The sequence below is a fragment of the Nomascus leucogenys genome, chromosome 10, assembly GCF_006542625.1.
Source record: "Nomascus leucogenys isolate Asia chromosome 10, Asia_NLE_v1, whole genome shotgun sequence".
Lineage (NCBI taxonomy): Eukaryota > Metazoa > Chordata > Mammalia > Primates > Hylobatidae > Nomascus > Nomascus leucogenys.
Genome location: NC_044390.1, coordinates 65866071 through 65878399, shown reverse-complemented (window position 1 = coordinate 65878399; position 12329 = coordinate 65866071). Strand labels below are relative to the sequence as shown.

General features: G+C 50.0%; 1 protein-coding gene across 3 annotated transcripts; it reads left to right on the top strand.

Annotated features, from left to right (window-relative positions):
- Positions 1-224: 224 nt before the first annotated feature.
- Positions 225-11193, top strand: HAS1 (hyaluronan synthase 1). Of its 3 annotated transcripts, none has more exons than XM_030821179.1 (5): positions 225-286; positions 4389-5093; positions 7121-7346; positions 7925-8057; positions 10202-11193. In XM_030821179.1, the coding sequence occupies exons 1-5, from the start codon at positions 278-280 to the stop codon at positions 10875-10877; spliced, it is 1749 nt and encodes a 582-aa protein (XP_030677039.1). In that variant the 5' UTR covers positions 225-277; the 3' UTR covers positions 10878-11193. The 3 variants fall into 3 exon arrangements, with proteins under 3 accessions (XP_030677039.1, XP_030677038.1, XP_030677036.1); XM_030821178.1 differs by having other exon boundaries at positions 226-286; positions 4386-5093; XM_030821176.1 differs by lacking the exon at positions 225-286 and having other exon boundaries at positions 4349-5093.
- Positions 11194-12329: the final 1136 nt, after the last annotated feature.

The window sequence follows — 12329 nt, the reverse complement described above, 5'->3', positions numbered from 1 at the left end:
CAGAGAGGACTAGAGGAGGGGCGCGCGTAGACATGGGGGCCTGGGAAGGGAGGCCCGTCTGGCTGAGGGGGGTGGGAGTAATAGCGGGAAGCGGGTGGAGCTGCCCGGCTGGGCCGTGACCTCAGAGCCCCTGGCCCAGCTTAGCCTGACTGACGTCAGCGCTTGCTCCCGCCCCCGCCTGTGCTGGTCTTCAAATGAACCCCCTCCAGCTCTCTGGCCACAGAGAGGCTGGGAGAGCGAGCCGGAGAGAAGAGAGAGCCCGGCCAGACCCACTGCGATGAGACAGGTTGTGTGTGTGTGTGTATGTGTGTGTGTGTGTGTACAGCCATGTGGGGAAAACTACTGCCATATGTGTGACCACGTGTGTTGGGGAACTGTGTGTGCATGATTTCATGTGTGTATCCATGTGCGTGACAGTGACCGTTATGTGTGTAGGGGACAGTGAGCATGTGAGGCTGAGTATGCAGGTCTGTGTATACATTGCCCTGTGTGAGCAGCCATCCCAAGTACATGTAGGTGAGATGTGCCATGTCCATATTTCTGTGTCTGCGTATCTTGCTATAAACTTGTGTATGTCTATGTTTCCTGGGAGGCAGAGAGAAAGAGGGAGTGAGACAGTGAGTGAGTGAAAGAGACTGAGTGAGAAAGAGTTGGATTTGCCTGTGGCACGTGGGAATGGATTTCTGTTTCATGCGTTCAACAGCTATTAAGTTGAACCAAATGAAATCGCCGATACTGAGCCACTCTAAACTTGGGAGAGTAGCAATTTCATCTGGTTCAGTATCAGCTTGACAGTCACCTACTATTTCTCTTGAAATCTTCCCTGTGCGTCCCATTGCCCCAGACTCTCATTTGGGGCTCTGTGTGTTTGTGGCCACGTGGGCATCCGTTGCTGGTGTTGCTTTTTCCTGCCGAGGGGCGTGTGTCTGCAGGTTCACCTGTGTGGCCGTCGGTGGGGGTCACGGGATCGCTGTGTTTAGCCTGAGTGGGTGTCTTGGGTCATCCTGTAGAACACGAGTAATTTCATTCTGTGTGTCACTCATCATGTGTGAGTTCACGTGTGCGGGAGTGTGTCTACACGTGTGTTCATCTGTGTTTCTGGAATCAACTCTCTGGATCCCCAGCATGAATTGGGCCACCCTTAGGAACTCAGACAAGGCCAGGTTTGAGGCAAAGGAAGAGAGAAGGGGGATTTGAGAAGAAAGAATAACGTTTAATGTTGAGAGTTTAAAAGCTATACCTCAGCTTTGTCCTCTAGAAATGTAACAAAAACCACAATATCTAATTTAAAATTTTCTTGTGGCCACATTTGAAAAAGTAAAAACAAACAGGTGAAATTAATTTTAATGATATATTTTTATTTAACCCAGTGTCAGGGGCCAGCACATTTTCTTAAATAAAGGGCCCAATATTAAATATTTGAGGCTTTTGGGGGCCATCTGGTCTCTTGAAAGTACTCAACTTCGATGCTGTAAATGTAGAATCAGCCACAGATGATGTATAAACAAATGAATGTGGTTGTGTGCAAATAAAACTTCCTTTAAGGACACTGAAATTTGAATTTCATATTTTTCGTGCTCCACAAACTACTATTCTTCTTTTGGCTTTCAAAAGCCATCTAAAAACACACACAAAAATTCTTAGCCTGCAGGCTGTGGCAGGTCTTAGACTGCTGACCCCTGCTACGTATAAGACACGATCATTTCAATATGTAATCAATACATAAATGTTAATGAGCTATTTTACTTTCTTTTCCCCAGACTTGGGCTTCAAAATCCAGTGTGTTCATAGCACTTCTCACTTAGATGCTACCTTTTCATTGGAAATACCTAATCCGTGTTTAGATTTTATAAAATTTACAGTTATAAAAGGGGCATCGTAGATGCAACTTGTTCCAGACATATTTAAAAGCTTTCCAATAACTGAATCAAGTAAGAGTTTTTAAATTTAAATGAATTAAAATTAAATAAAATGTAAAACTCAGTTCCTCGGTGATACTGGCTGCATTTCAAGTACTCGGTAGATACATGTGGCTGGTGACACCTGTATTGGACACAAAGATCTACATCTTAATGACGCATTTAAATAACCCACAGTAAGCCTATGAGGCAGGAACTGGTGGCATAGGAGGCAGTTTAGCGTAGAGGGGACGCCAGAGCCAGACTGCCTGAGTTTTACTTCGAAACTCTGCTTATTACCTGAGTGACCTTGGGTAAAAGTATTTGCCTCTCAGTGTCTGTTTCCTCATCTGTAACAGAAGACAGTAAAGGTATCTGCCTTATAAGGTTGTTGTAGAGACCGGGTGCAGTAGCTCACGCCTATAATCCCAGCGCTTTAGGAGGCCAAGGCAGGAGGATCGCTCGAGCCTGGGAGTTCAAGACCAGCCTGAGCAACAGAGCAAGACCCTGTCTTAATTATTATTATTATTATTATTATTATTTCGAGATGGAGTCTCGCACTGTCACCCAGGCTGAAGTGTAGTGGTGCCATCTTGGCTCACTGCAACCTCCACCTCAGGGGTTCAAGCAATTCTCCTGCCTTAGCCTTCTGAGGAGCTGAGACTACAGTCGTGCACCACCAAGCCTGTCTAATTTTTGTGTTTTGGTTTCACCATGTTAGCCAGGCTCATCTCGAACTCCTGACCTCAGGTGATCCACCCGCCTCTGCCTCCCAAAGTGCTGGTATTACAGGCGTGAGCCACAGTGTCTGGCTCCCTGTCTCAATTAAAAAAAATTTATATATATATATATAAAGGTTGTTGTACAGTAGTGTCTGGCACACAGAAAGTACTTTTTCCTCTGATTCTCGGCTCTTCCAGCAAGATTTACTGGGGCACCTGGTTCTGCTGGGGAGTTGGGCAGTGGAAAAGGAGAACCAGGCTATGCCTCTGGAAAGTCAGAGAGAAGAGTCCTCCACCGTGGGCTGCTGATCTTGTGCAAGCCACTCCTTCTGGCCAATCAGTCCTCAGTTTGGCCACCTGCATGGTGGCAGCAAGCACTATTTGTCCCCTAGGGCTCTCCTGAGGGCTAAAGGTTGAGGTTTAGCGATTCGATTCCTAGGGTTCAAATCCAGGCTCCTCTGCTTTCCAGGGATGACCTTGGGCAAATTGCTGAACCTCTGTGTGACTCAGTTGCCTCATCTGTAGAATGGGGATAATAATAACAGTACCTACCTTACAGCGCTGTTGTAAAGATTAAAATAAATTCATTCATCTTAAAGGCTTAGAGCAGGGACTGGTACATAGCATTTTGGTTTTTTAGTACGTGTTATTATTATTACTGTCTCAACCCTAAGAAACCTTTGATTGGGAGATAAATCCTCATTGTATGTGCCACTAAGAAAGAGGAGGAAAACGCCCTAGTAATTAAATTGTGACACTCCATCGCATGCAATCATCCTCACGGATTTAAGAGATTTCAAAACGTGGAAAAAAGTTGTATTGGAAGGAACAAAATCAGGCTGGGCTTGGTGGCTCATGCCTGTATTCATAGCACTTTGGGAGACTGGGGTGACATAGTGAGACCTCTCCTCTAATTTTTTTTTTTTTTTTAATTAGCAAGGCATTGTGACTCCAGCCTTGTTGTCCTAGCTACTTAGGAGGCTGAGGTGAGAGGATCGCCAGAGCCTAGGAGTTAGAAGCTACAGTGAACTATGATGGTGCCACTGCACCCCAGCCTGGGCGACAGAGCAAGACCCTGTCTATAAAAATAAATAAATAATAATGAAAAGAAGGAATCTAATCAGCATGAAGCCTAGATAGCTATTTGCTCCAATTATTTTCGTTAATGAAAATAATTTTGGGCCTGGCGAGGTAGCTCATGCCTGTAACCCCAGCACTTAGGGAGGCCGGGGCAGGCATGTCACTGGAGCCTAGGGGTTCCAGACCAGCCTAGGTAATGTAGGGAGACCCCCGGCTCTACCAAAAATTTAAAAATTTGCCAGGAGCTGTGGCACACGCTTTGTAGTCCCAGCTACTCGGGAGGCTGAGGTGGGAGGCTGAGCCTGAGCTCGGGAAGCTGAGGCTGCAGTGAGCCCAGATGGCGACACTAGGCTGGAGTGAGACCCTGTCTCAAAAGTAAAAAAAAACGAAAGGAGAGAGAGAAAGGGAGAGCGAGAGAGAGAGAGAGAGAGAGAGAGTGAGAGACAGACAGCGAGACAGACACAGAAAGAGAGAGATAAAGAAAGAGAAGGAAGGACGGAGGAAGGGAGAAAGGGAGGGAGGGGAGGGGAAGGGAAGGTGGGAAGGAAGGAAGGAAGGAAGGAAGGAAGGAAGGAAGGAAGGAAGGAAGGAAAGAAGGAAGGAAGGAAGGGATTTTGTAATCTTCTGTCGGAGGAGGCTCATGCCCCTGGGACTCATGCCCCTTCCTTTCCCCTCTCGCTCCCAGCAGGACGCGCCCAAGCCCACTCCTGCAGCCCGCCGCTGCTCCGGCCTGGCCCGGAGGGTGCTGACCATCGCCTTCGCCCTGCTCATCCTGGGCCTCATGACCTGGGCCTACGCCGCCGGGGTGCCGCTGGCCTCCGATCGCTACGGCCTCCTGGCCTTCGGCCTCTACGGGGCCTTCCTTTCAGCGCACCTGGTGGCGCAGAGCCTCTTCGCGTACCTGGAGCACCGGCGGGTGGCGGCGGCGGCGCGGCGCGCGGCGGCGCGGGGGCCCCTGGATGCAGCCACCGCGCGCAGCGTGGCGCTGACCATCTCCGCCTACCAGGAGGACCCCGCGTACCTGCGCCAGTGCCTGGCGTCCGCCCGCGCCCTGCTGTACCCGCGTGCGCGGCTGCGCGTCCTCATGGTGGTGGATGGCAACCGCGCCGAGGACCTCTACATGGTCGACATGTTCCGGGAGGTCTTCGCTGACGAGGACCCCGCCACGTACGTGTGGGACGGCAACTACCACCAGCCCTGGGAACCCGCGGCGGCGGGCGCAGTGGGCGCCGGAGCCTACCGGGAGGTGGAGGCGGAGGATCCCGGGCGGCTGGCGGTGGAGGCGCTGGTGAGGACTCGCAGGTGCGTGTGCGTGGCGCAGCGCTGGGGCGGCAAGCGCGAGGTCATGTACACGGCCTTCAAGGCGCTCGGAGACTCGGTGGACTACGTTCAGGTGAGTAGAGGCGCCTTCAGCCGACTCGTGACCCGAACACCCGAATCCCACTTTCCTGGGGTCTTTCCTTCAATGTACAGATTTGAATGACTCTCTCCCTTTCTTTATTCATTCATCCATGCAGTGGAGAGATTCTTTCCTTCACTCATTCTTTCATCCATCCATCTATCCCTTTATCCAATATGGAGATCATTCGTTCATTTATTCATTCATTTATCCATTCAGTGTAGAGGCATTCTTTCCTTTCTTCATTCACCTACGCATTCCAGGAAGAGACAATTTCACTCATTCTTGACTCATCCATTCGTCTATCCATCCATTCAATATAGAGATTCATTTGTTCATTCATCCATTCATCCACTGACTCAGTTATCCATCCATTCAATGTAAAATTAAGCCCTTCCAGCCGGGCACTTTGGGAGGCTGAGGTGGGCGGATCACCTGAGGTCACCAGTTCTAGACTAGCCTGGCCAACATGGTGAAACCCTGTCTCTACTAAAATACAAAAATTACCCGAGCATGGTGGCAAGTGCCTATAATCCCAGCTACTCGAGAAGCTGAGGCAGGAGAATCTTCTGAACCCGGGAGGCGGAGGTTGCGGTGAGCCAAGATCCCACCATTGCAGTCCAGCCTGGGCAACAAGAGCAAAACTCCGTCTCAAATAAATAAATAAATAAATAAAAGTTCTTCCTTACTTCATTCAGTGTAGAAATTCTTTTTCTCACTCACTCATGGATATGCCATCTATCCATCCAATATGGAGATCATTTACTCATTTATTCATTCATTTATCTATTAAATGTGGAGATTTGTTCCCTTTCTTCTTTCCTTCTTCCCTCCTTCCTTTCCCCTCCTTCATTGTTGAGATTCTTTTGTTCATCCATTCAGCCATCTATCTATGTATTCAATATACAGATTAATTTCATTTATTTACTCATTCATCCGTCCCATTTGGTGTAGCAATCTTTTTTTTTTTTTTTTTTTTGAGGTGAAATCTCACTCTTTTGCCCAGGCTGGAGTGCAATGGTTCAATCTCGGCTCACTGCAACCTCCGCCACCTGGGTTCAAGTGATTCTCCCACCTCAACCTCCCCAGTAGCTGGTATTACAGGCACTTGCCAACATGCCCGGCTAATTTTTGTATTTTTGTAGAGACAGGGTTCACCATGTTGGCTAGGCTGGTCTCAAACTCCTGACCTCAGGTGATCTGCCCACTTCAGCCTCCCAAAGTGCTGGGATTACAGGTGTGAGCCACCACACCCGGCCTAGTGTAGCAATTCTAATGCATTATATTAGTTTCCCACTGCTGCATAACAAGTTACCATATGTTTGGCAGCTTGAACAAAACACATTTATTATCTCATAGTTTCTATGAGCCAAGAGTCAGCACAGCTCAACTGGGTCCTTTTTTCAGGATATCACCAGGTTGCAATCAAGGTGTCAGCTGGAGCTGGGTCTTTTTTAAGGCTTGGGGTTATCTTTCAAGCTTATGTATTTGTTGGTTGACAGAATTCACTTTCTTGCAGCCACAGAACTCATGGTAGCAGTAGCTTGCCTCTTCAAGGCCAGCAAGGAGACTCTCTGACTTCTAGATCTGCTTTTAAAGGGTTCTCCTGATTAGGTCAGGCCCACCCAGGATAATCTCCCTTTGATTAACTTATAGTCAAGAGATTTGGGGACTTGATTACACTGCAAAACTTATTCACCATTTCCATATTAGGTAATATAATCATGGCAGTTATATCCCATAACTTCTGCCATATTCTATTGCTTAGTAGCAAGTTAGGGGTCTCACTCACACACCAGAGGAGATGGTATATGTCTTATTGTTCATGTTCATACAAGGATGTGCATCTTGGAGTACATGTTAAACTGCAATTACACATTGAAAATGACTAAAAAAACCTCAAAATGACGTTCAGATCGGTTGCAGAGTGCCCCAGCTGCATTGCACCCCTTGGTGCCCTCCTCTCAAGCATCAGCCTGATGCGGGGGTCTGTGCTGATCCTGGCCCCTTCCACCTCACAGGTCTGTGACTCGGACACAAGGTTGGACCCCATGGCACTGCTGGAGCTCGTGCAGGTACTGGACGAGGACCCCCGGGTAGGGGCTGTTGGTGGGGACGTGCGGATCCTTAACCCTCTGGACTCCTGGGTCAGCTTCCTAAGCAGCCTGCGATATTGGGTAGCCTTCAATGTGGAGCGGGCTTGTCAGAGCTACTTCCACTGTGTGTCCTGCATCAGCGGTCCTCTAGGTAAGCAGGGGCAGGGATTGGGAGGGCCGTGGATGGGCTGGAAAGGGAGAAGGGAAGCCGGATGGGGCTGAGGATGTGACTGGGGTTGGGAACAAAGATGCAGCAGGGCAGGAATTGGGGACGGGATAAAACTGGAAGCTGGCGGTGAGGATGCTGCTTGGGCTCGAGCTGAGTTTGGTGTGGGGAGTGAGGTTGGAGAAAGGATATGGATGACGATTGGGGCTGGGGCTGGGGAAGAAGATGGGATAGGCTTGGAGTCAAAGACAGAGTTGGAGCCAGGTTTGAAGTTGCAGTGGGTTTTGGATGGGGCTGAGAGTGGATATGGGATTGCTGATGAGACCGGGGTGGGCAGATTTGCACTCACAGTGGGTATAGTTCAATGACAGGCAAGTTGGAGTGGGTATGAGGTTGAGGACAGGATTGGGGCTGGAGATGGGATTGGAGATAGTGCTGAGATTGAGATTATGATGACTGAGGATGGGGTTGGAACTGGAGTGGGGTTGGGGCTGGAAACAGCATTGGAGTTGGTGTTGGTGACAGCAGAGGCTGACACTCTTTCACACCTCCCCTCCACCCAGGCCTATATAGGAACAACCTCTTGCAGCAGTTTCTTGAGGCCTGGTACAACCAGAAGTTCCTGGGCACCCACTGTACTTTTGGGGACGACCGGCACCTCACCAACCGCATGCTCAGCATGGGTTATGCTACCAAGTAAGTTGAGGGGACCAGGTGGTCGGGTATGTGTGGAGGCCAGTGAATATCCTAGCGTGTGTGCATGCTGAGAGTTCTCCAAATCCAAAGTAACTCACCAGACAATGGGCTCTATCAAGTGAGACTTTAGAAGACAGAGGAGGATACCATAATGGGCAGAGGGGCCATTTGCATTGAGCCAATGGACTCTACCAAGTGAGATATTAGGGGAGAGGGGAAGATACTATAAGGGACAAGGCTGGCATTTGCATTGAACCATGGAATGCAGTGAACTCTACCAAGACAGGCAAGGTGAGGGTAGAGAATTCCACCTAGAATTGAGATAGGGTGAGTTGGTTCTGCCATGGAGACCAAGGTAGCACAGTGGGGAGTGAAGTAGGAAGGGCAAGAGACAAATGGATAGAGTGGGATCTAACTAGTGAGAGAGCCGTGGAGAAAGAATCAAGTGAGAGAAGAGGAGCACCTGAACTCTAGTAAGTTCTTCAAGAGAAGACAAGTAATTCCATGAGACTCAGGGGAGGATGACCTAGACCAAGTGAAGTTCAGGGGAGAGTGATTTTTGCAAAGTCAGGTCCACTGAAAGACCCAGAGGGAACTTGGGATAATCCAAGGGAATCCATGCATTAATTCACTCAATAAATATTCACTCGGTGCCTAGAATGTTTAAGCTGCGGGGATACAGCAATAGGCAGACAGGGCACCAATTGATTACATCAGTTGGGGAGACACACAAGAAATAAATAAGTAGAACATACAGTATGTTCATGATATGTGTTATGGAGATAAATAATGCCAGGCAGGGGGGTGGATAGGAAGTTTTGGGGTGGGGGCTGAAGTGTTAAGTGGAGTGCCTGCGGTAGGATGGGGCTCAAGGCTGAGAATAGTGTGGCTGGAGCACTGAACTGGGGGAGTATTAGGAGAGTAGGATGGAGAGTTAAGGAGGGGTCCACTCATGAAAGACTTATAGGTCTAAGGACTCTGACTAAGATGAGGGAGCTATGGGAGGGTTTTAAGCAGAGAAGTGACACGTTGTAATGGGGTCCCTCTGGCAGCTGTTTTGAGTACAGACTACAAAAGGCAAGATCGGAAGCAGGGAGGCCACTGAGGATGCCAAATGACACAGGGGAAGGAGACTGGACACTGTCAAGTAATGCCCAGGATTCTAGTCTTGTGTGGGCTTGGCTGGAAACCATGCAGGGATTGATTAATGATGTCTGCCACAAAACAGGAAGGAGGCCTGATGGTTCCCTTGAGAAGTTCTAATACGTAGACTACCCTGGGTAGCAACCACGCCCATCTTGCTCCTCACTATACGGCCTGCCAGTAATAGTAAGCATGGTAGTATTAGTAATATGTTAGTGATAGTACTAGTAATAGTGTCAGTAACCAACATGATATTAGTAACAGCAATAGTAATGGTATTAGTCATAGTAAAAACAGTAGTAGCTAACATTTATTGAGCAAATACTATCCACTGGTCCTAAGCACTTGGCATTTAATCTTCATTCAATCCTTACAGTATCCTTGTCTTATGAGAGCCTTTTTTTTTTTTTTTTTTTTTTTTTTTAGATAGAGTCTTGCTGTGTTGCTCAGGCTCAGGCTGGAGTGCAGAGGCATGATCACGGCTCACTGCAGCCTCAAACTCCTGAGCTCAAGTGATTCTCCCATCTCAGCCTCCCAAATAGCTGGGACTACAGGCCACCACGCCCGGCTAATTTTTTTTTTTTTTTTTTTTAGAGATGCGGTCTCACTATGTTGCCTAGGCTGATCTCGAACTCTTAGCCTCAAGTGATCCCCCTATCTCAGCCTCCTAAAGTGCTGGGATAACAGGCATGAGCCATTGCATCCCGCCCATTGGTGCTTATTTATTTATTTAGTAGAGATGGGGTCTTGCTATGTTGCCCAGGCTGGTCTTGAACTCCTTATCCCTCAGCCTCCCAAAGTGCTGGGATTACAGGAGTGAGCCACCGCGTCCAGGCCTAGGAACCGTTATCCACCCTATTCTACACATGAAAACACTGAGGCCTAGAGAGGTTAAGAAACTCGCCCCCAGTGGCCATCCACAGTGGTCATTTCTGCGTCCAGAATCCTGCCCAGGCCCCAGGCAGCACGCGATGATGCCCTCATTCCTCGCCCCCGTGCAGGTACACCTCCAGGTCCCGCTGCTACTCAGAGACGCCCTCGTCCTTCCTGCGGTGGCTGAGCCAGCAGACACGCTGGTCCAAGTCGTACTTCCGTGAGTGGCTGTACAACGCGCTCTGGTGGCACCGGCACCATGCGTGGATGACCTACGAGGCGGTGGTCTCCGGCCTGTTCCCTTTCTTCGTGGCGGCCACCGTGCTGCGTCTGTTCTACGCGGGCCGCCCGTGGGCGCTGCTGTGGGTGCTGCTATGCGTGCAGGGCGTGGCACTGGCCAAGGCGGCCTTCGCGGCCTGGCTGCGGGGCTGCCTGCGCATGGTGCTGCTGTCGCTCTACGCTCCCCTCTACATGTGTGGCCTCCTGCCTGCCAAGTTCCTGGCGCTAGTCACCATGAACCAGAGTGGCTGGGGCACCTCGGGCCGGCGGAAGCTGGCCGCTAACTACGTCCCTCTGCTGCCCCTGGCGCTCTGGGCGCTGCTGCTGCTTGGGGGCCTGGTCCGCAGCGTGGCGCACGAGGCCAGGGCCGACTGGAGCGGCCCTTCCCGCGCAGCCGAGGCCTACCACTTGGCCGCGGGGGCCGGCGCCTACGTGGGCTACTGGGTAGTCATGTTGACGCTGTACTGGGTGGGCGTGCGGAGGCTTTGCCGGCGGCGGACCGGGGGCTACCGCGTCCAGGTGTGAGTCCAGCCACGGGGATGCCGCCTCAAGGGTCTTCAAGGGAGGCCAGAGGAGACCCGCAGGGCCCCAAGCCACGAACTTGCTGGGTGGTTCTCTGGGCCTCAGTTTCCCTCCTCTGCAAAACGAGGGGGTCAGCCCAAGATTCTTCGGTCTGGACTATATTGGGACTGGGACTTCTGGGTCTCTAGGGAGGGTATTTATTGGTCAGGGTGTGGGATGTGAGGAGTGGAGGGGAAAGGGTCCTGCTTTCTTCTCGTTCTTATTTAATCTCCATTTCTACTGTGTGATCAGGATGTAATAAAGAATTTTATTTATTTTCCCCCAGCCTCCTCCTTTTTGAGAACTAAGGGGACTGGATGATTGAGAATTGGGGACGCTGGGCTCAGTGCTGGGTGCTAGCCGTTTGAACCTGGACGAGACACTCTCCTTCCTTGGAACCTGGGGTTCCCTCTTTTGAAAACAGGGATTATTAATCCCATGGGGCAGGGTTGGCGTAAGGGTTACTCAACTCACTCGCGGGTACTTACGAAGCACCTGCCACCTGCCGCACACTGTCAGGTACTGCAGATGGTGCTTTTATCTCTGGCCCGTCTACTTAGAAAGGTAACACATCCCTTTTCTCCTCAAACCTCCAGCACCTCCTCCCCCAGCCTCTTATCTGGCTTCCTATCTCACTGAGAAAATAGGGGTTAAAAAAGAAAACTTTTGCTGGAGCCCCCATCTCCACGTCTTCCCACTCACTTGCCCCTGTGTCCATACACTCCACCTTCTTCCTGTTGCTGAGGGTGACCTGTCTGTGCTCCAAGCCAATGTCAACCTCTTCCATCAGGGCACCAGACCCTATGTCCTCTTTGTCTGCTCAAAGACTTCACTCCAGCAGTTCTTTCCACCTGATCCTCCGTCAATTCTCCTTTCCCTTCGGAGCCTTTCCCATCAGCATCTGAACATATTGTTACTCTCCCATTTTTAAGACCCCCACTCTTGACCTCAGTTTCCCCGTAAACAACTGTTCCATTTCTATTTCTGTTAATAGCAAATTTCCTTGGGAGAGTTGTCCATATTTGCCTCCAATTTATCTCGCACAGAGTTCACTCATGCAAAGTGTACAATTTGGCTGGACGCGGTGGCTCACACCTGTAATCCCAGCACTTTGGGAGGCCGAGGCTTGGAGAACACTTGAGGTCATGAGTTCGAGACCAGCGTGGCCAACATGGTGAAACCCCATCTCTACTAAAAATACAAAAAAAATTAGTCAGAGATGGTGGCGTGTGCCTGTAATCCCAGCTACTCAGGAGGCTGATGCAGGACAATCGCTTGAACCTGGGAGGCAGAGGTTGCAGTGAGCTGAGACCGTGCCACTGCACTCCAGCCTGGGTGACAGAATGAGACTCCATCTAAAAAAAAGAAGTGTATAAGTCAATGGCTTTTAGTAAGTTTACAGGTTTGCACAGCCAC